The 24,993-nt window shown below is 44.7% G+C and overlaps 2 protein-coding genes and 1 long non-coding RNA gene across 7 annotated transcripts in view; 2 read left to right on the top strand and 1 right to left on the bottom strand.

The window, feature by feature from the left end:
• The window catches only part of LOC115533112 (MORC family CW-type zinc finger protein 3), a 267,109-nt gene that overhangs the window by 154,777 nt on the left and 87,339 nt on the right, over positions 1–24,993 (top strand). The gene's annotated exons all lie outside the window — the stretch shown is intronic.
• Positions 1–24,993, top strand: part of LOC115533113 (glutamic acid-rich protein-like) — a 148,945-nt gene that overhangs the window by 67,030 nt on the left and 56,922 nt on the right. For 3 of the 4 annotated variants that reach the window (XM_030343385.1, XM_030343383.1, XM_030343384.1), the window contains exons 12-14: positions 16,659–16,714; positions 17,051–17,087; positions 17,934–17,995. In XM_030343385.1, the coding sequence (XP_030199245.1) occupies positions 16,659–16,714; positions 17,051–17,087; positions 17,934–17,995 (155 nt within the window). The remainder of the gene's footprint in view (positions 1–16,658; positions 16,715–17,050; positions 17,088–17,933; positions 17,996–24,993) is intronic. The other variant, XM_030343386.1, reaches the window with a different exon arrangement.
• On the bottom strand, positions 22,317–23,555 carry LOC115533118 (uncharacterized). Its single transcript, XR_003974141.1, has 2 exons — positions 23,467–23,555; positions 22,317–23,366 (listed from the first exon to the last, which is right to left on the bottom strand). It is a non-coding gene; the product is annotated as an uncharacterized LOC115533118 (long non-coding RNA).

Below are 24,993 nucleotides of genomic sequence, written 5' to 3'. Positions count from 1 at the left end.
CGAAACGCACATTTCTTGTCGCGTTGTGCCGGCAAAATGCACACTTCTTGGACCCCTGCATAACTGCTTGCAGTTCTAGTTAGGGGTCCAAGCCAACAGGTTGGATCCCTATTGTTTTTGTAAGGATTTTTTTTATTATTATTTTTATACTTCCCGCCATAGAAGTGGTACCACAGCCCAAACCGTAAATGGTGCACACGCGCCAATTGCATCACTAGATCCAGGTACGGCACCGCTACTCAGATAACCAAATCCAGACACGCCGGCCACTAGGTGGCGCTATACCAAGGACAGACGCGTTTGGGGCTATAACTCCCACACCGAACCTCCCACAGTCAAAAACTTGTACCCACATATTCACTGGAGTCTGCTGCATCTTTTGGCCTAGGCCACGCCCATTTGCGTCTAGAATTTTTTTTCGCAAAATCACCAAGGACAGACGCGTTTGGGGCTATAACTCCCACACCGAACCTCCCACAGTCAAAAACTTGTACCCACATATTCACTGGAGTCTGCTGCATCTTTTGGCCTAGGCCACGCCCATTTGCGTCTAGAATTTTTTTTCGCAAAATCGCGAAAACCGCAAAACTGTATTTTCGCTACTCCTCCCACAATTCTTGACCAATTGACACAAAACTTTGCACACGGCATCTTCAGACCTACACGAAAAGAATTCCTGCATTACTTTTTTGATCCGTCCTCCGATAACGAAACGGTAGCGTTTTGAATATCAGTTTATTAGCTAAATTAGACGTGGAATATCAAAAATCCAAAGAAATCCAAAATTAGACATCGGATCGAGTCCAAATTCTACAAACATGTTGGTGCTAACCTTAATGACGTTCGATAAAAATTTCGGAATATTTCGCCATTAGGGGGCGCAATAAACGAGGAAATTGTATATGTTCTACAAAATTTCGCCGCGAAAACGCTACACTGACTTCTCGCTACTCCTACCACAGTCAAATCCTTTGTATCCACAGGTTCAGGGTAGCGTTTTGAACACATGCTTCGCGTTGTGCCGGCGAAACGCACATTTCTTGTCGCGTTGTGCCGGCGAAATGCACACTTCTTGTTAGGGGTCCAAGCCAACAGGTTGGATCCCTATTGTTTTTGTAAGGATTTTTATTATTATACTACCTCCCCGTGAAAGTGGAACCACAGCCCAAACCGGAGACATGTCGGTGCTACCGTTATTGGCGTTCAATAAAAAAATCGGAAAATTTCGCCATTAGGGGGCGCAATAAACGAGGAAATTGTATATCTTCTACAAAATTTCGCCGCGAAAACGCTACACTGACTTCTCGCTACTCCTACCACAGTCAAATCCTTTGTATCCACAGGTTCAGGGTAGCGTTTTGCCTTTGTATCCACAGGTTCAGGGTAGCGTTTTGAACACATGCTTCGCGTTGTGCCGGCGAAACGCACATTTCTTGTCGCGTTGTGCCGGCGAAATGCACACTTCTTGGACCCCTGCATAACTGCTTGCAGTTCTAGTTAGGGGTCCAAGCCAACAGGTTGGATCCCTATTGTTTTTGTAGTGTTTATTATTATACTTACCTCCTTGAAAGTGGTACCGCAGCCCAAACCGTAAATGGTGCCGACACGCCAATTGCATGACTACATCCAGATCCGTGGGGACTACGCAGACGCCAAAATCCAGACATGCCGGCCACTAGGTGGCGCTATACCTAGGAAAACACGTTCGGGGCTATAACTCCCACACCGAACCTTCCAGAGTCCAAAACCTTGTACCCACAGATGCACTGGAGTCTGCTGCATCTTTTGACCTAGGCCACGCCCATTTGCGTCTATGAATATTTTTCGCTAAATCGCGAAAACCGCAAAAATGTTTTTTCGCTACTCCTCCCACATTTCCCGACCAATTGACACAAAACTTTACACACGGCATCTTCAGACCTACACGAAAAGAATTCCTGCATTACTTTTTTGATCCGACCTTCGACGACGAAACGGTTGCGTTTTGAATATTGGTTTATTAGCTAAATTAGACGTGGAAAATCCAAAATCCCAAAAAAATCAAAATTACACATCGGATCGACTCCAAATTTTACACACATGTTGGTGCTAACCTTACTGTCGTACGATAAAAATTTCGGAAAATTACGCCATTAGGGGGCGCCATAAACGAGGAAATTGTATATCTTCTACAAAATTTCGCCGCGAAAACGCTACACTGACTTCTCGCTACTCCTACCACAGTAAAATCCTTTGTATCCACAGGTTCAGGGTAGCGTTTTGAACACATGCTTCGCGTTGTGCCGGCGAAACGCACATTTCTTGTCGCGTTGTGCCGGCGAAATGCACATTTCTTGTCGCGTTGTGCCGGCGAAATGCACACTTCTTGGACCCCTGCATAACTGCTTGCAGTTCTAGTTATTATACTACCTCCCCGTGAAAGTGGAACCACAGCCCAAACCGTAAATGGTGCCGACATGCCAATTGCATGACTAGATCCAGGTCCGGCACCGCTACTCAGATGACAAAATCCAGACACGCCGGCCACTAGGTGGCGCTATACCAAGGAAAGACGCGTTTGGGGCTATAACTCCCACACCGAACCTCCCACATTCAAAACCTTGTACCCACATATTCACTGGAGTCTGCTGCATCTTTTGGCATAGGCCACGCCCATTTGCGTCTGCAATTTTTTTTCGCAAAATCGCGAAAACCGCAAAACTGATTTTTCCCTACTCCTCCCACATTTCTTGACCAATCGACACCAAACTTTGCACACGACATCTTCAGACGCACACGCAAAGGAATCGTGAGACAGTTTTTTGATCCGACCTTCGACGACGAAACGGTAGCGTTTTGAATATTGGTTTATGAGCTAAATTAGACGTGGAAAATCAAAAATCCAAAGAAATCCAAAATTAGACATCGGAACGAGTCCAAATTTTACACACATGTTGGTGCTAACCTTAACGTCGTTCGATAAAAATTTCGGAAAATTTCGCCATTAGGGGGCGCAATAAACGAGGAAATTGTATATCTTCTACAAAATTTCGCCGCGAAAACGCTACACTGACTTCTCGCTACTCCTACCACAGTCAAATCCTTTGTATCCACAGGTTCAGGGTAGCGTTTTGAAAACATGCTTCGCGTTGTGCCGGCGAAACGCACATTTCTTGTCGCGTTGTGCCGGCGAAATGCACACTTCTTGGACCCCTGCGTAACTGCTTGCAGTTCTAGTTAGGGGTCCAAGCCAACAGGTTGGATCCCTATTGTTTTTGTAAGGATTTTTCCTATTATACTTACCTCCCTAAAAGTGGGACCACAGCCCAAACCGTAAATGGTGCCGACACGCCAATTGCATGACTAGATCCAGATCTCTTCGGACTATGCAGACGACAAAATCCAGACACGCCGGTCACTAGGTGGCGCTATACCAAGGAATACGCGTTTGGGGCTATAACTCCCACACCGAACCTCCCACATTCAAAACCTTATACACACAGATTCACTGGAGTCTGCTGCATCTTTTGGCATAGGCCACGCCCATTTGCGTCTGGAATTTTTTTTCGCAAAATCGCGAAAACCGCAAAACTGTTTTTTCGCTACTCCTCCCACATTTCTCGACCAATCAACACCAAACTTTGCACACGGCATCTTCAGACGCACACGCAAAGAAACCCTCAGACAGTTTTTTGATCCGACTTTCGACGACGAAACGGTAGCGTTTTGAATATTGGTTTATTAGCTAAATTAGACGTGGAATATCAAAAATCCAAAGAAATCCAAAATTAGACATCGGATCAAGTCCAAATTTTACACACATGTTGGTGTTAACCTTAACGTCGTTCGATAAAAAATTCGGAAAAATTCGCCATTAGGGGGCGCAATAAACGAGGAAATTGTATATCGTCTACAAAATTTCGCCGCGAAAACGCTACACTGACTTCTCGCTACTCCTACCACAGTCAAATCCTTTGTATCCACAGGTTCAGGGTAGCGTTTTGAACACATGCTTCGCGTTGTGCCGGCGAAACGCACATTTCTTGTCGCGTTGTGCCGGCGAAATGCACACTTCTTGGACCCCTGCATAACTGCTTGCAGTTCTAGTTAGGGGTCCAAGCCAACAGGTTGGATCCCTATTGTTTTTGTAAGGATTCTTTTTATTATTATTCCCCCCTAGAAGTGGGTCCACAGCCCAAGCCGTAAATGGTGCCGACACGCCAATTGCATGACTAGATCCAGGTCCCTGAGTTCTAAGCAGACGACCAAATCCAGACACGCCGGCCACTAGGTGGCGCTATACCAAGGAAAGACGCGTTTGGGGCTATAACTCCCACACTGAACCTCCCACATTCAAAACCTTGTACACACATATTCACTGGAGTCTGCTGCATCTTTTGGCATAGGCCACGCCCATTTGCGCCTACAATTTTTTTTCGCAAAATCGCGAAAACCGCAAAACTGTTTTTTCCCTACTCCTCCCACATTTCTTGACCAATCGACACCAAACTTTGCACACGACATCTTCAGACGCACACGCAAAGGAATCGTGAGACAGTTTTTTGATCCGACCTTCGACGACGAAACGGTAGCGTTTTGAATATTGGTTTATGAGCTAAATTAGACGTGGAAAATCAAAAATCCAAAGAAATCCAAAATTAGACATCGGAACGAGTCCAAATTTTACACACATGTTGGTGCTAACCTTAACGTCGTTCGATAAAAATTTCGGAAAATTTCGCCATTAGGGGGCGCAATAAACGAGGAAATTGTATATCTTCTACAAAATTTCGCCGCGAAAACGCTACACTGACTTCTCGCTACTCCTACCACAGTCAAATCCTTTGTATCCACAGGTTCAGGGTAGCGTTTTGAAAACATGCTTCGCGTTGTGCCGGCGAAACGCACATTTCTTGTCGCGTTGTGCCGGCGAAATGCACACTTCTTGGACCCCTGCGTAACTGCTTGCAGTTCTAGTTAGGGGTCCAAGCCAACAGGTTGGATCCCTATTGTTTTTGTAAGGATTTTTCCTATTATACTTACCTCCCTAAAAGTGGGACCACAGCCCAAACCGTAAATGGTGCCGACACGCCAATTGCATGACTAGATCCAGATCTCTTCGGACTATGCAGACGACAAAATCCAGACACGCCGGTCACTAGGTGGCGCTATACCAAGGAATACGCGTTTGGGGCTATAACTCCCACACCGAACCTCCCACATTCAAAACCTTATACACACAGATTCACTGGAGTCTGCTGCATCTTTTGGCATAGGCCACGCCCATTTGCGTCTGGAATTTTTTTTCGCAAAATCGCGAAAACCGCAAAACTGTTTTTTCGCTACTCCTCCCACATTTCTCGACCAATCAACACCAAACTTTGCACACGGCATCTTCAGACGCACACGCAAAGAAACCCTCAGACAGTTTTTTGATCCGACTTTCGACGACGAAACGGTAGCGTTTTGAATATTGGTTTATTAGCTAAATTAGACGTGGAATATCAAAAATCCAAAGAAATCCAAAATTAGACATCGGATCAAGTCCAAATTTTACACACATGTTGGTGTTAACCTTAACGTCGTTCGATAAAAAATTCGGAAAAATTCGCCATTAGGGGGCGCAATAAACGAGGAAATTGTATATCGTCTACAAAATTTCGCCGCGAAAACGCTACACTGACTTCTCGCTACTCCTACCACAGTCAAATCCTTTGTATCCACAGGTTCAGGGTAGCGTTTTGAACACATGCTTCGCGTTGTGCCGGCGAAACGCACATTTCTTGTCGCGTTGTGCCGGCGAAATGCACACTTCTTGGACCCCTGCATAACTGCTTGCAGTTCTAGTTAGGGGTCCAAGCCAACAGGTTGGATCCCTATTGTTTTTGTAAGGATTCTTTTTATTAGGGGTCCAAGCCAACAGGTTGGATCCCTATTGTTTTTGTAAGGATTATTAGGGGTCCAAGCCAACAGGTTGGATCCCTATTGTTTTTGTAAGGATTTTTCTTTTTATTATACTACCTCCCCCTAGAAGTTGTACCACAGCCCAAACCATAAATGGTGCCGACACGCCAATTGCATGACTAGATCCAGGTCCGGCACCGCTACTCAGATAACCAAATCCAGACACGTCGGTCACTAGGTGGCGCTATACCAAGGAATACGCGTTTGGGGCTCTAACTCCCACACCGAACCTCCCACAGTCAAAAACTTGTACCCACATATTCACTGGAGTCTGCTGCATCTTTTGGCATAGGCCACGCCCATTTGCGTCTATGAATATTTTTCGCAAAATCGCGAAAACCGCAAAACTGTTTTTTCGCTACTCCTCCCACATTTCTCGACCAATCAACACCAAACTTTGCACACGGCATCTTCAGACGCACACGCAAAGAAACCCTCTGACAGTTTTTTGATCCGACTTTCGACGACGAAACGGTAGCGTTTTGAATATTGATTTATTAGCTAAATTTGACGTGGAAAATCCAAAATCCAAAAAAATCCAAAATTAGACATCGGATCGAGTCCACATTTAACACACATGTCGGGGCTAGCCTTTATTTCGTTCGATAAAAAAATCGGAAAATTTCGCCATTAGGGGGCGCAATAAACAAGGAAATTGTATATCTTCTACAAAATTTAGCCGCGAAAACGCTACACTGACTTCTCGCTACTCCTACCACAGTCAAATCCTTTGTATCCACAAGTTCAGGGTAGCGTTTTGAACACATGCTTCGCGTTGTGCCGGCGAAACGCACATTTCTTGTCGCGTTGTGCCGGCGAAATGCACACTTCTTGGACCCCTGCATAACTGCTTGCAGTTCTAGTTATTATTCTTATACTTCCTACCAAGAAAGTGGTACCACAGCCCAGACCGTAAATGTTGCCGACATGCCAATTGCATGACTAGATCCAGGTCCGTGAAGACTATGCAGACGACAAAATCCAGACACGCCGGCCACTAGGTGGCGCTATACCAAGGAAAGACGCGTTTGGGGCTATAACTCCCACACCGAACCTCCCGCAGTCAAAAACTTGTACGCACATATTCACTGGAGTCTGCTGCATCTTTTGGCATAGGCCACGCCCATTTGCGTCTAGAATTTTTTTTCGCAAAATCGCGAAAACCGCAAAACTGTTTTTTCCCTACTCCTCCCACATTTCTAGACCAATCGACACCAATCTTTGCACACGACATCTTCAGACACACACGCAAAGAATGCACGAAAGACTTTCTTGATCCGACCTTCGACGACGAAACGGTAGCGTTTTGAATATTGGTTTATTAGCTAAATTAGACGTGGAATAGCAAAAATCCAAAGAAATCCAAAATGAGACATCGGATCGAGTCCAAATTTTACACACATGTTGGTGCTAACCATACTGTCGTTCGATAAAAATTTCGGAAAGTTTCGCCATTAGGGGGCGCAATAAACGAGGAAATTGTATATCTTCTAATTGGCCAGAGGAATGTTCTTCAAACCCGAGGGAAACCATCAAGGGGCAATCCCGAGTCTATATAGAAAATATGGCCAAGAAATATTAATGTGGGCGGGAGTTATTTGGCAAAGGAAAATTGTCTTTGGAAAACTTCGCCACAGGGCGGCGGCAAAAAACCACCACATTGTCTATCTCCTATTTGGCCAATGTTCTGAAAACGCGTTTTAGGCTATAACTCCCACACCGAAGCTCCCACAGTCAAAACCTTTATATCCACAGGTTCAGGGTAGCGTTTTGAACACATGCTTCGCGTTGTGCCGGCGAAACGCACATTTCTTGTCGCGTTGTGCCGGCGAAATGCACACTTCTTGGACCCCTGCATAACTGCTTGCAGTTCTAGTTATTATTCCCCCCTAGAAGTGGGTCCACAGCCCAAGCCGTAAATGGTGCCGACACGCCAATTGCATGACTAGATCCAGGTCCCTGAGTTCTAAGCAGACGACCAAATCCAGACACGCCGGCCACTAGGTGGCGCTATACCAAGGAAAGACGCGTTTGGGGCTATAACTCCCACACTGAACCTCCCACATTCAAAACCTTGTACACACATATTCACTGGAGTCTGCTGCATCTTTTGGCATAGGCCACGCCCATTTGCGCCTACAATTTTTTTTCGCAAAATCGCGAAAACCGCAAAACTGTTTTTTCCCTACTCCTCCCACATTTCTTGACCAATCGACACCAAACTTTGCACACGACATCTTCAGACGCACACGCAAAGAATGCATGAAACACTTTTTTGATCCGTCCTTCGATAACGAAACGGTAGCGTTTTGAATATTGGTTTATGAGCTAAATTAGACGTGGAATATCAAAAATCCAAAGAAATCCAAAATTAGACATCGGATCGAGTCCACATTTTACAAACATGTTGGTGCTAACCTTAATGTCGTTCGATAAAAATTTCGGAAAATTTCGCCATTAGGGGGCGCAATAAACGAGGAAATTGTATATCTTCTACAAAATTTCGCCGCGAAAACGCTACACTGACTTCTCGCTACTCCTACCACAGTCAAATCCTTTGTATCCACAGGTTCAGGGTAGTGTTTTGAACACATGCTTCGCTTTGTGCCGGCGAAACGCACATTTCTTGTCGCGTTGTGCCGGCGAAATGCACACTTCTTGGACCCCTGCATAACTGCTTGCAGTTCTAGTTAGGGGTCCAAGCCAACAGGTTGGATCCCTATTGTTTTTGTAAGGATTTTTCCTATTATTATACTTCCTACCAAGAAAGTGGTACCACAGCCCAGACCGTAAATGGTGCCGACATGCCAATTGCATGACTAGATCCAGGTCCGTGAAGACTATTCAGACGACAAAATCCAGACACGCCGGTCACTAGGTGGCGCTATACCAAGGAATACGCGTTTGGGGCTATAACTCCCACACCGAACCTCCCAGAGTCCAAAAACTTGTACACACAGATGCACTGGAGTCTGCTGCATCTTTTGGCCTAGGCCACGCCCATTTGCGTCTATGAATATTTTTCGCTAAATCGCGAAAACCGCAAAACTGTTTTTTCGCTACTCCTCCCACAATTCTCGCCCGATCAACACCAAACTTTTCACACGACATCTTCAGACGCACACGCAAAGGAAGCGTTAGACACTTTTTTGATGCGACCTTCGACGACGAAACGGTAGCGTTTTGAATATTGGTTTATGAGCTAAATTAGACGTGGAAAATCAAAAATCCAAAGAAATCCAAAATTAGACATCGGAACGAGTCCAAATTGTACACACATGTTGGTGCTAACCTTATTGTCGTACGATAAAAATTTCGGAAAATTTCGCCATTAGGGGGCGCCATAAACGAGGAAATTGTATATCTTCTACAAAATTTAGCCGCGAAAACGCTACACTGACTTCTCGCTACTCCTACCACAGTCAAATCCTTTGTATCCACAGGTTCAGGGTAGCGTTTTGAACACATGCTTCGCGTTGTGCCGGCGAAACGCACATTTCTTGTCGCGTTGTGCCGGCGAAATGCACACTTCTTGGACCCCTGCATAACTGCTTGCAGTTCTAGTTATTATACTTCCCGCGCTAAAAGTGGGCCCACAGCCCAAACCGTAAATGGTGCGGACATGCCAATAGCATGACTAGATTCAGGTCCGGCACCGCTACTCAGATAACAAAATCCAGACACGCCGGTCACTAGGTGGCGCTATACCAAGGAATACGCGTTTGGGGCTATATCTCCCACACCGAACCTCCCACAGTCAAAAACTTGTACGCACATATTCACTGGAGTCTGCTGCATCTTTTGGCATAGGCCACGCCCATTTGCGTCCATAATTTTTTTTCGCAAAATCGCGAAAACCGCAAAAATGTTTTTTCGCTACTCCTCCCACATTTCTCGACCAATTGACACAAAACTTTGCACACGACATCTTCAGACCTACACGAAAAGAATTCCTGCATTACTTTTTTGATCCGTCCTTCGATAACGAAACGGTAGCGTTTTGAATATTGGTTTATTAGCTAAATTAGACGTGGAATATCAAAAATCCAAAGAAATCCAAAATTAGACATCGGATCGAGTCCACATTTTACACACATGTTGGTGCTAACCTTATTGTCGTTCGATAAAAATTTCGGAAAATTTCGCCATTAGGGGGCGCAATAAACAAGGAAATTGTATATCTTCTACAAAATTTCGCCGCGAAAACGCTACACTGACTTCTCGCTACTCCTACCACAGTCAAATCCTTTGTATCCACAGGTTCAGGGTAGCGTTTTGAACACATGCTTCGCTTTGTGCCGGCGAAACGCACATTTCTTGTCGCGTTGTGCCGGCGAAATGCACACTTCTTGGACCCCTGCATAACTGCTTGCAGTTCTAGTTCTATTTCTTATCATTATCTTACTGCCATAATAGCAGGCCTGTCGCAATAGTTACTCATGTGTGCATGTGCCAAGCAGCTCACACACACACACAGCACGCGCAAACGCATACATACACCTCAAGCAAGCACATACACACTGCATACACATACCGCACACACACGCAAAGGAGCACGAACATACATGGAAACGCGCAAACACACACACGCACGCACGCGCACACACCGCACGTCAAGACATGGGCAGCAACACATACACGGAAGCGCACACCCACCCACGCACACTAGGGCTTTGACTTCGAACTTCGTAATTCGAATATAATTTGAATATCAAAAAATAAATCAAAATTCGAACGAATATTAGGCAGCCCCTAATATTCGAACCTGTTATGGGCAGGCCAAGAGGGAGAGACGTCGGAGAACCCGACGCAGTCAATTCATAATATTGTAATGACCACGGAAGAGGCAGTGAATGAAGTATTGATTAGACAGCGATTTATCAGAAAACCAATAAACCGTTCGAACACGCAAGACCGGTAACCATAGTGTAACCGGTACCTGGTGTCTTTTAATGAACACTGCTACTAGTTTACAATCAATAATCAATATATGGGCTAGACTACCAGAAGATTCTAAGGTTCGTTAGGGAGAGATATGGTAACTGTCTGCACCAGAAATGACACACTGAAACAAGAGATATATATTTCAAAGGTAAGAGAATTTTCAACGCTGTTTTTCTCTCTTACCTTTTGGTTTTATTTATTTAAGTAGGAAAAATGATAAACGGAACAATTATACCTAAAATGATTTAAAATAAAATGTGGAAAAGATTAAAATGGTCACAAATACCTTTCTTATTTACACCCTTATTTTAGGTCACCAAAAGAGTCAACCCTTTCAAATAAAACTTAAACAGGTTTCAAAATACCTCTGAATACTTAAAACATCCCTAAATAACACATTTCAATTACACTAATAAAACAATAATAAAAATGTAGATCAGGCTATTTTAAGGGTTCGATCTGTCTCAGTCCATGTGGACAACACAATATCTAAGTAATTCAGTCTCTTGTCCCTACACTGCTGCAGAAACGATTAGAATTTGCCTTATTGTTCGTGGTCCAATAGGATCGCTCTGATGGGGTAGCTCGCCAGTCTGCACACCGCTGCGGGACCCCAGGGAGTTCGATCCACACAAAAAAACCCGGCCTTGACAACAAAGCCAAAAGACTCATTAGTAGTCTGTCTATCTTATACATTTCAGTTAATTTTCTATAAATATCATATTCTAGGTAACTTAACACAGTGTAAAACATAAATGATTGACACTTAACTCTAAATAAACCACTTCAAAAAAACATTTAAATTGTATTTTCTTTCTGTAGTTAATATACTCAGCAAGCTATAGATCACTGGAAGAATTTATCATTTAAAAACTAGCACCATTAACTCACAGCTTTACATATTCCTTTTCACCATAAAGCAATTAACACAGCTAGCAACATCACTAACCCATCAACAGACCCTAACATCAACAGTGAAGAACATGCATAACCCAACGTCAAAACTACAATCTGCCCGCAGCCCCAGCAACGGGCCTCACATCCCCTCCCCCACATCAGTCACGGCACGCCAAGTGCAGCGACACCACGCGCCCACTAGGCAGTTAGCAAGCAGCATTAGCTGCGGCCAGTTAGCGGCTTATCACGTTCTTTTCTCACCCAAAAACACAATTCAAATCCAAATGTTTACACGAGGAGACTCACCAAGGGTTTCGATATACTGCACAGGCTTTTCGGGACTTTTAGTGGCGGGGGAATCTCTCTTCTTTAGGTTACTATTAAAAACAGTAGTCTATCGTCGAATCTCATCTGTGGCTCGTCCCGAAAAGGACGAATCTGCGGAACTGCTATCTGCTGACGCTAAAAAGAGGCGGTTCTAATTTCTGATTGGCTAACTAAGCCAAACCAGTTGCCATGCGACTTTGTTGAGTTACAGGTGGTTCAACAAATCACACCATACTATTTAGATTCAATAATTTAAATGCATTCATTTGCAATATTTTCCCAATATATATCTTTATCTCATTCTGTGGCACTATTTAGAACGACAATACACAAGCCATGTATTTTTTACTGTTTAGTAACAAACTTTTAAAAGGGGTTGTGATTTAAATCGAATTAAATGAAACGGTGTCATGTAACCCTGGGTTACATCCTCCCCTCCTGAACTTATGCACGTCCCGTTGCATCTAAGTGTGTGACTGGTCACTTAAGGTGGGATTCTCGGGCAAGCTGAAATGGGGATTGATAGCCGAATTAGGGCCATTTAATGAGGCAGTGAAAGCTACACTAAGGCTCTGCAACAGTGTCTGGATGACTAGTCAGAGGATTCCCAAGCTCACGATAGTGTAGTCTGTCTGGCTGTGCTGGGTTCGACCTGAGGGAACGTCCGGCAGTGCCATTCACTTCATTGGGCTGATCATTCTTCCTTTCAATGTTGCTTGGAGGGGTTTCAGCGTCACACTCACATGAACAGGCAGAGTTATCTTTACTTTGTTTGAAGCAAATTCTGGAAGTTTGGGAGATTCTTGAATCACAGTTCTCTGTTCAGACGCTCCCTCAGAAACTTCAGGTGAACCTTCACTTGCAGGTTTGGCTTCAGGTGAGTTCTCTTTTTCAGGTTCCACTTCACGTAGGTTCTCTCTTTCAGGTTCCACTTCAGGTAAGTGGTCTCGTGCAGGTTCAACTGGAACAGGGTGCATCTCGACTGGCACAACTACATTGTGCGGCGTCTCATGGGTTCCTCTCTACAGACTGCACTGGCCCTGTGTTTGACAGGATCCTGGTTTCAAACTCCACTCTCATTCTGGTAGTGTCGTGATGCACTGCCTCATCCTCTAATTCCGAGAGATATGTTGTATCCACAGGGTCTTCAGCATTTTGGATGTCAAGGCTTCTCCGTGTTCGAGGCTTGCAGACTGCTTTTGGTGTAACTGGTTCATCAGGCATGGACACAGGTAGGAAACCACAGGGTAACAACAAGTCACTGTGCAAGGTCCGGAGCGGCCCATCTTTGTTCTCTGGTCGGACTGTGTACACAGGGAGGTCACCAGCTTGTTTGACCACTACATGCACGTCAGACTCCCATCTGTCGGCTAACTTGTGTTTCCCTCTTATCCTTACGTTTCGCACCAGAACGCGTCGCCAGTTTCAAGCGTTGAATCGACGACTCTTTTGTCAAATCTCCGTTTGTTACGGTCTGCTATCTTTAAGGCGTTCTTGGTGGCAACTTTGTAGCTTTCCTCCAACCGACTTCTTAGATCGTGCACGTATTGGGAATGTGACTTGGGTGGCTTGATGGCTGGTAGCCCAAAAGCTAGGTTGAGTGGTAGACGAGGTTGTCTCCCGAACATGAGTTCATATGGGGCGAATCCAGTCACATCGTTCTTTGTGCAATTGTATGCATGTACCATCGGCTTCACAAAATCCTTCCAGTGTGACTTGTTCTTGTTTTCCAGCGTGCCTAACATCTAGAGGAGTGTCCTATTGAAAAGCTCCACTGGGTTTCCTCTTGGATGGTATGGCGTTGTTCTTGTCTTATGAATACCTGCGAGGCGGCACAGTTCTTTGATCGTGTGTGACTCAAAATCTTGCCCTTGATCGCTGTGGAGTCTTTCAGGGAAACCATAGTGAACCAGGAAGTTATCCCATAGGCACTAGGCTACTGTTTGAGCTTTTTGATTTGGAGTAGGGACTGCAACGGCGTACTTGGTGAAATGGTCTGTGATCACAAGAATGTCTTTGGTGTTGCTTTGGTCTGGTTCCAAGGAAAGGAAATCCATGCAGACCAGTTCCAAGGGTCTACTGGTTCTGATGTTCACTAGGGGGGCAGCTTTTTCTTGGGGTGTTTTCCTGCGAACACAGCGTTCACACGTCTTTATCTTTTCCTCCACATCCATGGACATTCTTGGCCAATAGAACCTGGATCTTACGAGGTCGATGGTTCGCTCTATACCTAAATGGCCTAAGTCATCGTGTAGACTTTTTAACACTGTAGCCCTTAGATCTTTAGGGAGTGCCAGTTATATTATATCCCCTTGGTCTTGTCTTCTCCTGTATAGTCCATTTCTCATCTCCAACCTGTTCCATTCTCGTAACCAGAGACCAATGTCAGGAAGTTCTCTTCTTAGGTTAGGAGAAGGCTTCTCTTTGGACTGCAGGTGCTCTATGACTGCCCTAAGGTCTGGGTCTGTCCATTGCTGCTCCATCAAGTCATCTTCAGACAGGTGAGGGATTAGAGGGAGGCCGTGGTCATTCTCCGTTAGGAAACCATTTGGTAGAGCATCAGAGTGGAGAGCAAGGGATTCAACTAAGGTTACAGATGGGAGTGAGAATCGGGGGTCTGCATTGGGGTTGTGGACATGATGTCGTTCACAGATGGCACTCACCGCTTTTGGAAGAACAACCTCTGTATGTTCTGGATCTGTCAGATGGTGAAGTGTAAACTGCTTGATTCTCTCCCTTTCTTTCTGTGACATTAGGTCATCTGTGAGCTCACCATGAGGGCGTCGAGAAAGTCCATCTGCATCTTGGTTCTGTTTGCCTGCTCTGTACTGGAGCTTAAACGAGTAGGTTGACAGATTTGACAGCCACCTGTAGCTTGTGGCGTCCAGTTTGGCCGATGTCAAGATGTAAGTAAGGGGGTTACTGTCTGTTATAACTGTGAACTCTGTCCCATACAAGTAGTCGCTGAATTTTGCAGTGACAGCCCATTTAAGGGCTAGGAATTCAAGCTTGTGAGCAGGATATTTGGCTTCGCTCTTGGTGAGCCCTCTACTTGCAAAGGCTATGGCTCTTTTCCTCCCATCTTGCTCTTGATACAATGCAGCGCCCAGACCAGTGGTACTGGCGTCTGTATGCAATATGTAGGGGGTTTTGGGGTCTGCGAAACCTAAAACAGGAGCAGAGGTGAGCTTTTCAGTCAGGGTCTCTGACTGAAAGACTCTATTGGATGGAAGTACGGACCGCTTTTCTCCTTTACTTTGCTGCTGCTACTGCTTTTCCGGAGAGGGGGGTACCCTGAGGTGAGATCATTTTGAGGTTTAGTGATCTTTGAGTAGTGAATAAACCTTCGGTAGTATCCATAGAATCCAAGAAAGGATCTTAACTCTTTGAGGTTCTTGGGCCTTGGCCAGGTTTTTAAGGCTTCAATCTTCCCTGGATCTGTCTCAACTCCATTTTGTGACACAATGTGGCCCAGATATTTGACAGACGTTTGGAAGAACTTGCATTTTTCTGGAGACAGTTTCAGTCCATACTCTTTCAGACGTTCAAGGACTTGTCGCAGCCGGATTTCATGCTCCTCTAGAGTGTTCGAGAAGACTATGACGTCGTCAATGAAGACCAACACTTCCTTCCTGTTGAGATCAACCATACACCTCTCCATTAGTCTTTGGAATGAGCTGGGCGCATTTGTTATCCCTTGTGGCATTCGGTTGAACTCCCAGAATCCGAGAGGGCACACGAATGCCGTTTTCTGCTTGTCAGGCTCTTCCATCTCGATCTGGTAATAGCCCGACTTCAGGTCAAGGACTGAGAACCACTTTGAGCCAGTCATTACTGAGAAAACTTCTTCCAGATTGGGCAATGCGTATGCGTCTTTTATTGTCTGGGAGTTGAGCTTCCTGAAGTCAATGCACAGGCGTACTGAGTTGTTCTTCTTTCGAACTACCACTATGGGTGATGCAAAGGGGGATTCTGATTCGCGGATGATGCCGGCTGTTAGCAATTCTTGAAGGTGCTTTCGCACTGCATCCACATCCTGCGGGTGAATTGGTCTGGCTCTATGTTTGAAAGGAGTCTCATCACTTAATTTGATGTGATGCTTCACTTTATCTGTATAACCAAAGTCAAGATCATTTTGAGCAAAGACTTCAGGCATGGAGTTCAACAGCGATGTAACTTTGTCTTTCCATTCAGGTGATACAGGAGAGTCGCCAAAATCAAACTCCATCTTGGAGTGGGCAGATTCTGAATTGCTTTGATGGGAATTACTTGGGCTCGTGTTTTGCTCTTTTGCTAATGTCAATGTCCTAAAAGCTCTACATGTTGAATAAGTTAAGGTAGCCAATGATCATCTTTAAATACTGTCTTTTTAATACTGTATTCGTTAGTCAGGCAGGTGGAGGGAAGTCGTTTCCAAGTCGGCCTGACATTTAACAAAAACAATTTATACTTTATGCATTGATTTACGTATTGAATTATATTAGGTGTGAAGTGTGCTGCTATGATAATTCAGAGTACTGAAACTGTCTTCTCATCACAACAACAAGAACTCCATCACGAGCACATCAGAGACCAGCGACAACGTATCCCCTGATGAAACGGAGTGAGTCCACAATCATAGGGTTTTGAGTGTTTTAGGTATAGTCATCATACAGTCCCAGTTACCTGTATGATCTTTAAAGGCTACAGATAAATGTATCTCATGTTAACTGTTTACTTTATTCAATCACTGCAGGCACACACTTTGATACTTGTGGTTTTGTCAAGTGAAACTGAACACTTGACAAACTTGACTTTTCCCGTCAAAATCAAAAGTTATCAGCACTGCCTCCCTTCAGAATAATACGCTACAGGACACCTGTATGTAGTCTTTTAGGACGTACAGAAAACTGGTCATTGACTGAGCTTGGTATTTCTGGCAATTGTTTATGTTTTTCAGTGACGAGAGGCCTGATGAAGATGATGAATCAGAAGAGGTAAAGAAGAAATATATATCATTATATTTCATGTACTATAAATTGTACATCAAATATAATCAAAATGCTTTCTTCTATTTTTTGTCATTATCAGAATAATAGAGATTGAGTGTTTATTACATGCTAACTTCATTAAAGCTCTACATGATGAATAAGTTAAGGTAGCCAATAATCATATTTTAAATACTGTCTTTTTAATACTGTGTTCGTTAGTCAGGCAGGTGGAGGGAAGTCGTTGCTAGGTCTGCCTGACATTGACACAAAAAACAATTATACTTTATGTATTGATTTACATATGGAATTATATTACGTGTGACTGTGCTGCTATGATAATTCAGAGTACTGAAACTGTCTTTTGATCATGACAACCCGACCTCCACCCCGACCACACCACAGACCTCAGGAGAGGGCCCTTCTGGTAAAATCAGTTTAGTATTGTCTGGGGGGTACATACTGTTGCCCCAACTTGCGAGAGCGTTGAGGTAAGCAGAGAAAGAGAGTAAATGGAAGCCGTTAGAAGACTAACGCAAGAAAAACAGGACCTGGCTGCAAAATTATATGTACTGAACTTAAAGGTATGCCTTTTGAGTTTTGTAGGTTGCTGGTGTTTCGCCTTTTCTTAAGCTTTGCAGTGCTCAGCTTAGTCCTCAGTTTCTCAGTGTACCTGACAATAAAATACGTGAGAGTAGGAAAATAATGCTGCAATGAAATGTGTTTTGTGTAGAAATGTTGACTGTCAACTGTGAAAACCTTTGATGCCGCAACCCTGATGGAGTTTTATACCAATAAAATCAACACATCTTTGTTAGTTGTTAGAACATCAAACACCATTTTATTCCCCATTAGGTGAAGCCGTTGGAGGGGGAGAAGGCCAGCATTTCTGAGGAGCAAGAAAAGAAGAAGCCACGGTCAGTCTCTCTCTCCCTCTCATCTACATATAATATAATAAGATAAATGCAGCTAATGAAAATGGCACACAATATGTATTGTTATACCTGTCTCACAGTCTGACGGAAGAGGTCAAAAATTTAATGAAAGCCTTGTGGGAACGAGTGCAACGTCATTGAGGAGATATTGGAACAGGTCCTCCGTATCAATGGTCCTACTTCACAGCAGTACCATTGACCCATGTTGTTTACTACAACTACGCATTCAGATATAAAGTGTACATGTAGTACATTTTATATATCTAGACTATCATTGGAATCTATGGTTATTAAGCGGTTTGGGGTCTCCCCACCATCTCACCTCACTATCTCACCTCACTTCCGCCTGCGTGGCCAGCCAAAATGGCTACCACATAGACTTTGATGATGAAGAATGCCAAACCTTTCTCCAGTAAGCGCTGTAGGAGACGCTTCCCACCTCACAGAGAGATGGGACAACTGTCATGATCTCTCTGTCATCTCATTCTCCCCTCTCAGTTCTCTCAGTGCCAGATTGCCCTATGTCTTCAGTAATAGTTTCTCCAGCGTTTTCCGGACTGATTCCCCGTTATCGACCCTGCCTGTCCCCGACCTGCCTGCTCTGTCTCTGTCCCGGTGATCGACGGTCTTCCACCCCCGACAACGGATCCTGCCTGCGCCCTGCCGGTCTTCTGTCTACTCCTATCTGGGAATAAAAGACATAACTGACCGTCTGCCTGCCTACGTGTGCTGCATTTGGGTCCTTTCCCGATCCATTACAACAACGTGGTTTTTTTCACACCACTTCGAGAAAAAGCCACACTTTCCCGCGTAGAGGGAGGAAGAGGAAGGCACGTGGGCACTCTGGAAGGTATTGATAACCACTGCTGGCGGCCTCTGCCCTGATAGATCCACCTCTCAGAAGTAAACCAACAGCCATCCCGACTGGTGCACTGTCCCATCCCGTGCGCTTGTCTGAAAGTGCCAGCCATAACCACAGAGCTGAACGGCTCCCCGGGGCCACCAGAATGAAGGACTGATCCTCATCTGATCTGCTCCAAAAAAGAGACTGGATCAGTTGAAGTGGCGGGAACGCACACAAGAGAGCCCGCTGCCAAGGTGTTGCACGCCGTCTAATCTACCCCAAACAGGGGAAGATCCTCATAGCTGAGGAAGAACCCCATGCTGCAATGGGGGTTCTCTCTGAACGTGAAAAATTTCCACCTGAGCAGTTCTAAGCGGGGAATACCGCGAGACATGAGGTCCGGCCAGGTGGAAGCGTCCGGGCAGGTGGTGCAGAGGCTGTGAAGGGGCCGTACCTCTTGGCTCCGTCACGCCCATGCTGCATTTCTTTATCATAGATGGTAGAAGCAGTAGTCTTGGTGGATGGTTCAAACAACTGCTGGGAGAAAAGAGGACGAAATATACTGTGCGCCACGTTATATACAGTGCCGTGGGGAATTTTGGCTGGGCCCACGTTGATTGGTGCATTGCTGAAATTTTCGGGCATGCGAGTGTGCTCACGGGACAAGCCTATAAGGCGAAGCCTTGACGGCTTAGCTTGCGTAAAATAGAACCACTACACGGTCCCTCTTATCAAGACACAAGTCTGAGGTCACGTGATGGCAAGCTAGAGAGCGGACGCGGAAAGGACGGCTCCGTAACCATAGATTAAATATCTGATTTGTAACGCACTGAAAGTTTGAAATAATAGCATAAACAGCATTCTAAGAGTAACGGGACCGGAACCTTATCCTCCACATATGTCACCTAAGAAGAAACCATCAAAGGTACGGCTTTTTGTTTCCACGCCCGTAGCTGCTAGCCAAAAACCTGCGTCTCCGGTCATGGTTAACCAGCAAGAAGGTGCCGAACGCGAAGGGAACAAAATGATAGCCAGCAAGATTGAAGATCTAAATTCCACTCTAAATACTTTGCAACAGAAAGCAGCACTCATCGAAAAGAAACAAGACGACTTTGAAGGCGGCCTGAACAGAATTGATAACGACGTGGATAACTTGTCAAGGCGCCTCTTTCAGGCCGAGCACATGGTGAGCGATCTCAAATTAAAAGTGGACGACGTGGAAAATCGCTTCCGCGTCTGACGGGTTTACCAGAGGGTTTGGAAGGTAACAGCCCCACCAAATTTGTGGGAATTCTTCTGCTTAACACTTTGGGGCCAGTCAACTTTCCCAATGGGATTGAGCTCCAGCGCGCCCACCGCGCTCTCGCGGCAAGACCAAAGCCAGGTCAACCGCCCCGAGTCATAATGATGCAATTCCTTCGCTACCAGGATAAGGAACGGGCTTTGGCTCGGGCTCGTCAGCTGGGCACCCTGCGACATGAAAACAACATCATCCGGCTCTATCCCGACTACTCATTTGATCTCCAACAGAAAAGACGGAGGTTTGATGACACAAAAAAAATTCTGTGGGAGAAGAAAGTGGACTACCGGCTGGTGTATCCTGCCCGCCAGCTGCTGAAACATGCCGGTAAAGAAACTAGTTACACAGACCCAGTTGAAGCCCATACATTCGCCGAAAGCCTGCCCGTGACAAACTGAACAAAGACGTCGGGGGATTGGTTTTAAGTGGAGTGTTTGGAGACTACATCAGGTTTGTGCCCGACTCCGGAATCTCGTTGGGATGTGCAGCCGGGGGAAACGTTACGGCTTCATGCAGATTCGCCCACCTGTTTTTGCCCCTGTATGTGGAGACCAAAGGATTTTGGACTTGTTTCGATAATGGATAAGGCTGTGATGACCAGGCAGTATGATTCTCCTTTCCTCTCGCGTGAAGGAGAAATATTTGCACATGCTTCACTATTATTGTTAGCCTACCTTATTCATTATACGATTTCCCTCCTTCCTTTTTTCTCCATTTGACACCAGCGGCATGTGGGTGAGTTACGTGTGTGTTGGATTTGTTTAAAGTTATTATGTAGGCTATAAATGACAAGACATAGGCCTATGTACGATCGCTTTCAATATAGAATAGCCTATCTGAAACAGACATTTTTTTAAGCTTGTTTATCCGCTGTTGAATGTAGCCTACGTCTAAACTATTGGCATTTAAAAAAAAGAGAATTTACTCAATATCGATGTCTATGAATACCTGTCGCTTCATATCATGGAACATAAATGGCATGCATAGCCCAGTGAAGAGGAAATAAATACATACTTACTTAAAGAGAAACAAGACGGATCTGTGTTTTCTGCAAGAAACTCATTTGGATGTTAAAGCCCATGGTGCAGGTTAACTGGAAGTTTTGATTAATGGGTACATAAAGCACTCAAAATATGTATATAAAGTTAGAAATGTCTCCAAAATGGTGTTAAAGTCCAGTTTTTGTAGTTTTTGGTTAGTAACGGTTATTTTTTACGCAATTTGGCGATGACGTCACATAAGGTAGACGCATTAGAACTAGCATTATGGCGGACGGGGATGAGGAAGAGGTAGCAAGACCCACTGTCAACATTTATGATGGCCCACAGCCATATAATTTCGAACCGGTTAGGCGTATGAGGGGAAATGAGGAAATCCCGAGAGCCGATGGCCGTCAAAGACAAATAAATGCATGGTCAGAGGAGAATGAGTGGAGAGTTGGTGAAGTGTCCTGGTGAGTTGCTACCATTTAGAAACGCAGCAAGGAGCGCTGGAGCTAGTAGTCTATGAACAGCAGTGCATACAATAACTTATTTTCTTTTACTGTCAGTGAATAGCATCGAATGAAAGTCAACGTTTTCTTTATATCTAGTGACAGTGATTATGTCATTGGCTCAGATAAGTACCCTAAACTTAGTCAGAAGATCCAGAAATAGAAGGCATATTATGCCTTCTATTTATTCTAAATATGGGCTAGCTTGACAGTCCCACCTGTGAACCCCTAGTGTTTATTCTAAGCTTTTACCTTTCTCTGGTGAAAATGTTGTTTGCAAACGTAGCCGACGCCGAGTAGGCTGGTTATGTCTTCAGTGTGATTATTTTTGATAGTGCTAACTCGTTTTCCTCGTGATTGATTGTCATTGAAACTGTCAGGGTACCGCTTACCGGGAGAGAGCAGTAAGCGTGTCTGTGTCGCTGTGTTTGGCAGGTGTCTGTGTGGGCGGTGTCGTCCCATGGAAACTGTGGTGGAGAGCTTGTGTTGTAGGGAGGTGAGCGCGTTTTGGTCGCTGGTCGAGGAGCTCACCCCGCGGCCAGCAGATGTAACGTGCCTAACGCAGCATCCTGGATTTGAGGCATGCTGCCTGAATCCGTTTGTGTTAAAAATAGCATACACACACTTCAGGCAGGATCGTGGTCCCCTTCAAGCCAGCACGCACGAGTATGTTCATGGTTTATGTTTACTTTACAAATCTTTTTACACTGAGTCATTTGAACCAACAGTTATAGGTGACAGGAGATGTGTTGCATACACAATAAACATGCATAAGAAACAGGCTTAAAATGACGTTTCCAACCTTACAGTTTTAAACTTAAGAATCTTTCCTACTTATCCCTAGGCAATACCGGTACACTGCGTACAGGCAAGCTATACGCTGGGCTTATGGCGTTTTAGGGAGGAGTATAAGGAAGCCTCTACCCTCTTGTGTGGTTTCAACCATCAGACAGCAATTCCAGAATGGTGACCAGACCTATCAGGGCTTTCAATGGCCTTGTTTGGATGAAAATGAATAAAAATAATAGTTATGCTTATTCTGTTGTGATCATTCAATTGCCCTTAAAATGTTATAAAGTACACAGAACACATGCATTTTGGATAAAAAAAAGTTGATTGGCATTGCTTGTAATGGTTACTGAACAAAGACACAGGTTGGAATTAAATCTATATAAAAAAATGGTTAGGCACAAAACATACAAGGAACACTGATGAAGGGCTAGACCCGCAATGTTTAATTCTAATTCTAATTAATTCTGCAATAGTGTAGTCATACCCGAGGGTCAGTTGATGGTTCTCTTTCTCTCACACACACACACACACACTATTTCATGCAGTGATACATGCAGTGATACATGCAAAAGCACATCAAGCAGACACACAGTGAGCCCAGACAACACCGCACACAGAGGTTGACAAGGCACAGGTAAAATGATTACCAAATTATTTTGAATTACATACAAAGAAATTTCATGCAAATAACAACTAAATCATTGGACTTGTCCGTGGAAAAAAATAATAATGTGAAATTAGGTTTTCTTGAAGCGTGACTGCCGGGCTAGGTAGAGGCTGATGGCCTCCTCCTTAGGAATCTGTTCGAAGGATTTGGCGATGGGGGCGGGTGCATCGGAGGACAGATTGGCGCCAACCTCTCGAAGAACCGCGGGTGAATTGGCGTAGCTCTCCCGAAGGGCCTTCATTAATGATGTTGCATAACCTGCAGACATAATAATAATAACATTACTTTATAAAGATCATTGTCACTGATCACTCGTGCGCCATCTCAAAATATGATAGAACTGCCTGACACTGCTTACCGTATGAGGCTGCCTCTTTGATGGGACGCACCACATGGGCACCTTTTCTGAAGCGCGGATACCGCACGCAGTACTTCTCTGTCCCGTCAAATCTCCGTGCTGTCTCGCGATTGGCATTGTGATTATAATGCAGCGCCGCTAAGAGAAACCTACAAAATAACACATTTGAGAAAACCTTTGAAACTTGGTGTATGACAAAATACTACAATAGGCACGTTAATAGGTACTATTATTACTATAAAAGGCATAATAATTGGCAGTGTTATTCCATTGGATAGCACTGACCTGCTATACATCCCAAGGTATGAAAACCCTGTGTGCTTGGGCGCGAAGTGCAAGATGAGGGAGTGGTAAGCCTCAAGGGAGAAGGTCTGGTGCTGTGGAGACAGCTGACGAACATCTTTCAGCAAGGCAGCCCTCATCATTATGTTCTCCAACTTGACTGCTGCCAATGAGCCTGAAAAGACAAAGACAGGTAGGCAGGGAGGCAGACAGACACACAGACGGAAAACGTACAAATAGACAGGAAGACGGACAGACAGAATTCCTTTTTGAAATGGAAACACATGAAATTATCCTGCATATGAATTATAGCAAACATAAACAGTAAACAGAATGTTATGAGATTGCCAGGGAATGAAAAAATAATTTCATCACAAAGGTCACATGTCAAAGCATCCAGACAATTACTCAAAGACAGCAACTAAAACAAAACTATGTATAGCGTGCATAATACCAGTACTGTACCTGGGTCCAGCCACTCTTTGTTGCGCTGATCTTCGTCTAGAGGGCCATGGGCACAACTGGAGAAGGCAGGGGTGTCATGGTCATGGATGTCCTGGATGTGGTTCACTAAACTTCTCCATTTGGCCTCCATGACCGCTGGGTTGCCATCTGGGGTTGAGGCTGCAGTCCAATAGAGGTGATTCACTATAGCTGGCCTCCACAACTGTAGTTGGTCACACTCTTTGGATGCTGCATCCAATGCCTTCCCCAGACCTGTTTTAGAACAAATGGTATTAATTGATATGCACTAACAAAAACTGCTTCAAGGTTCCAACAATGGATACATACTTTTGGCAATGTGCCACACGTCAAAATAATGCTGTGTCCCTTCAGGGATCAGCTCCTCTCTCACCCATTTGGCAACCTAAGGAGAAAAAAAACACAAACATCCAGCTTCAGTGCAATTCAGATATTTACTTTCTATACTGCATTTTTATTGTAAATACCTGGCGATGTCGGTCCGTGATCAGCGTTGCCAAATGCAGGTCGTTTCCCCTCAGCAGGCCAACACTGCGCTTGAGGCCTTCAAGCTCACACCATGAGCTGTTGGGGACCTCTGAGCTCTGCAACATGACATAACAGTGTAAGTGTAGAATGCTGGTGGTGTTGAAGGAGGCGTTAATGAACCGAAGTGTTGCTGGACCAGGCATTATGATACACTACTCTAGTTAGGCAATACACAATAAAGCTCTATGCATGGTTGTACTAGTGGAAAGATGTTATATTAAGATACAATCCTTT

Source organism: Gadus morhua, chromosome 20 (genome assembly GCF_902167405.1).
Source record: "Gadus morhua chromosome 20, gadMor3.0, whole genome shotgun sequence".
Lineage (NCBI taxonomy): Eukaryota > Metazoa > Chordata > Actinopteri > Gadiformes > Gadidae > Gadus > Gadus morhua.
This window is presented reverse-complemented; position numbering and strand designations above follow the sequence as displayed.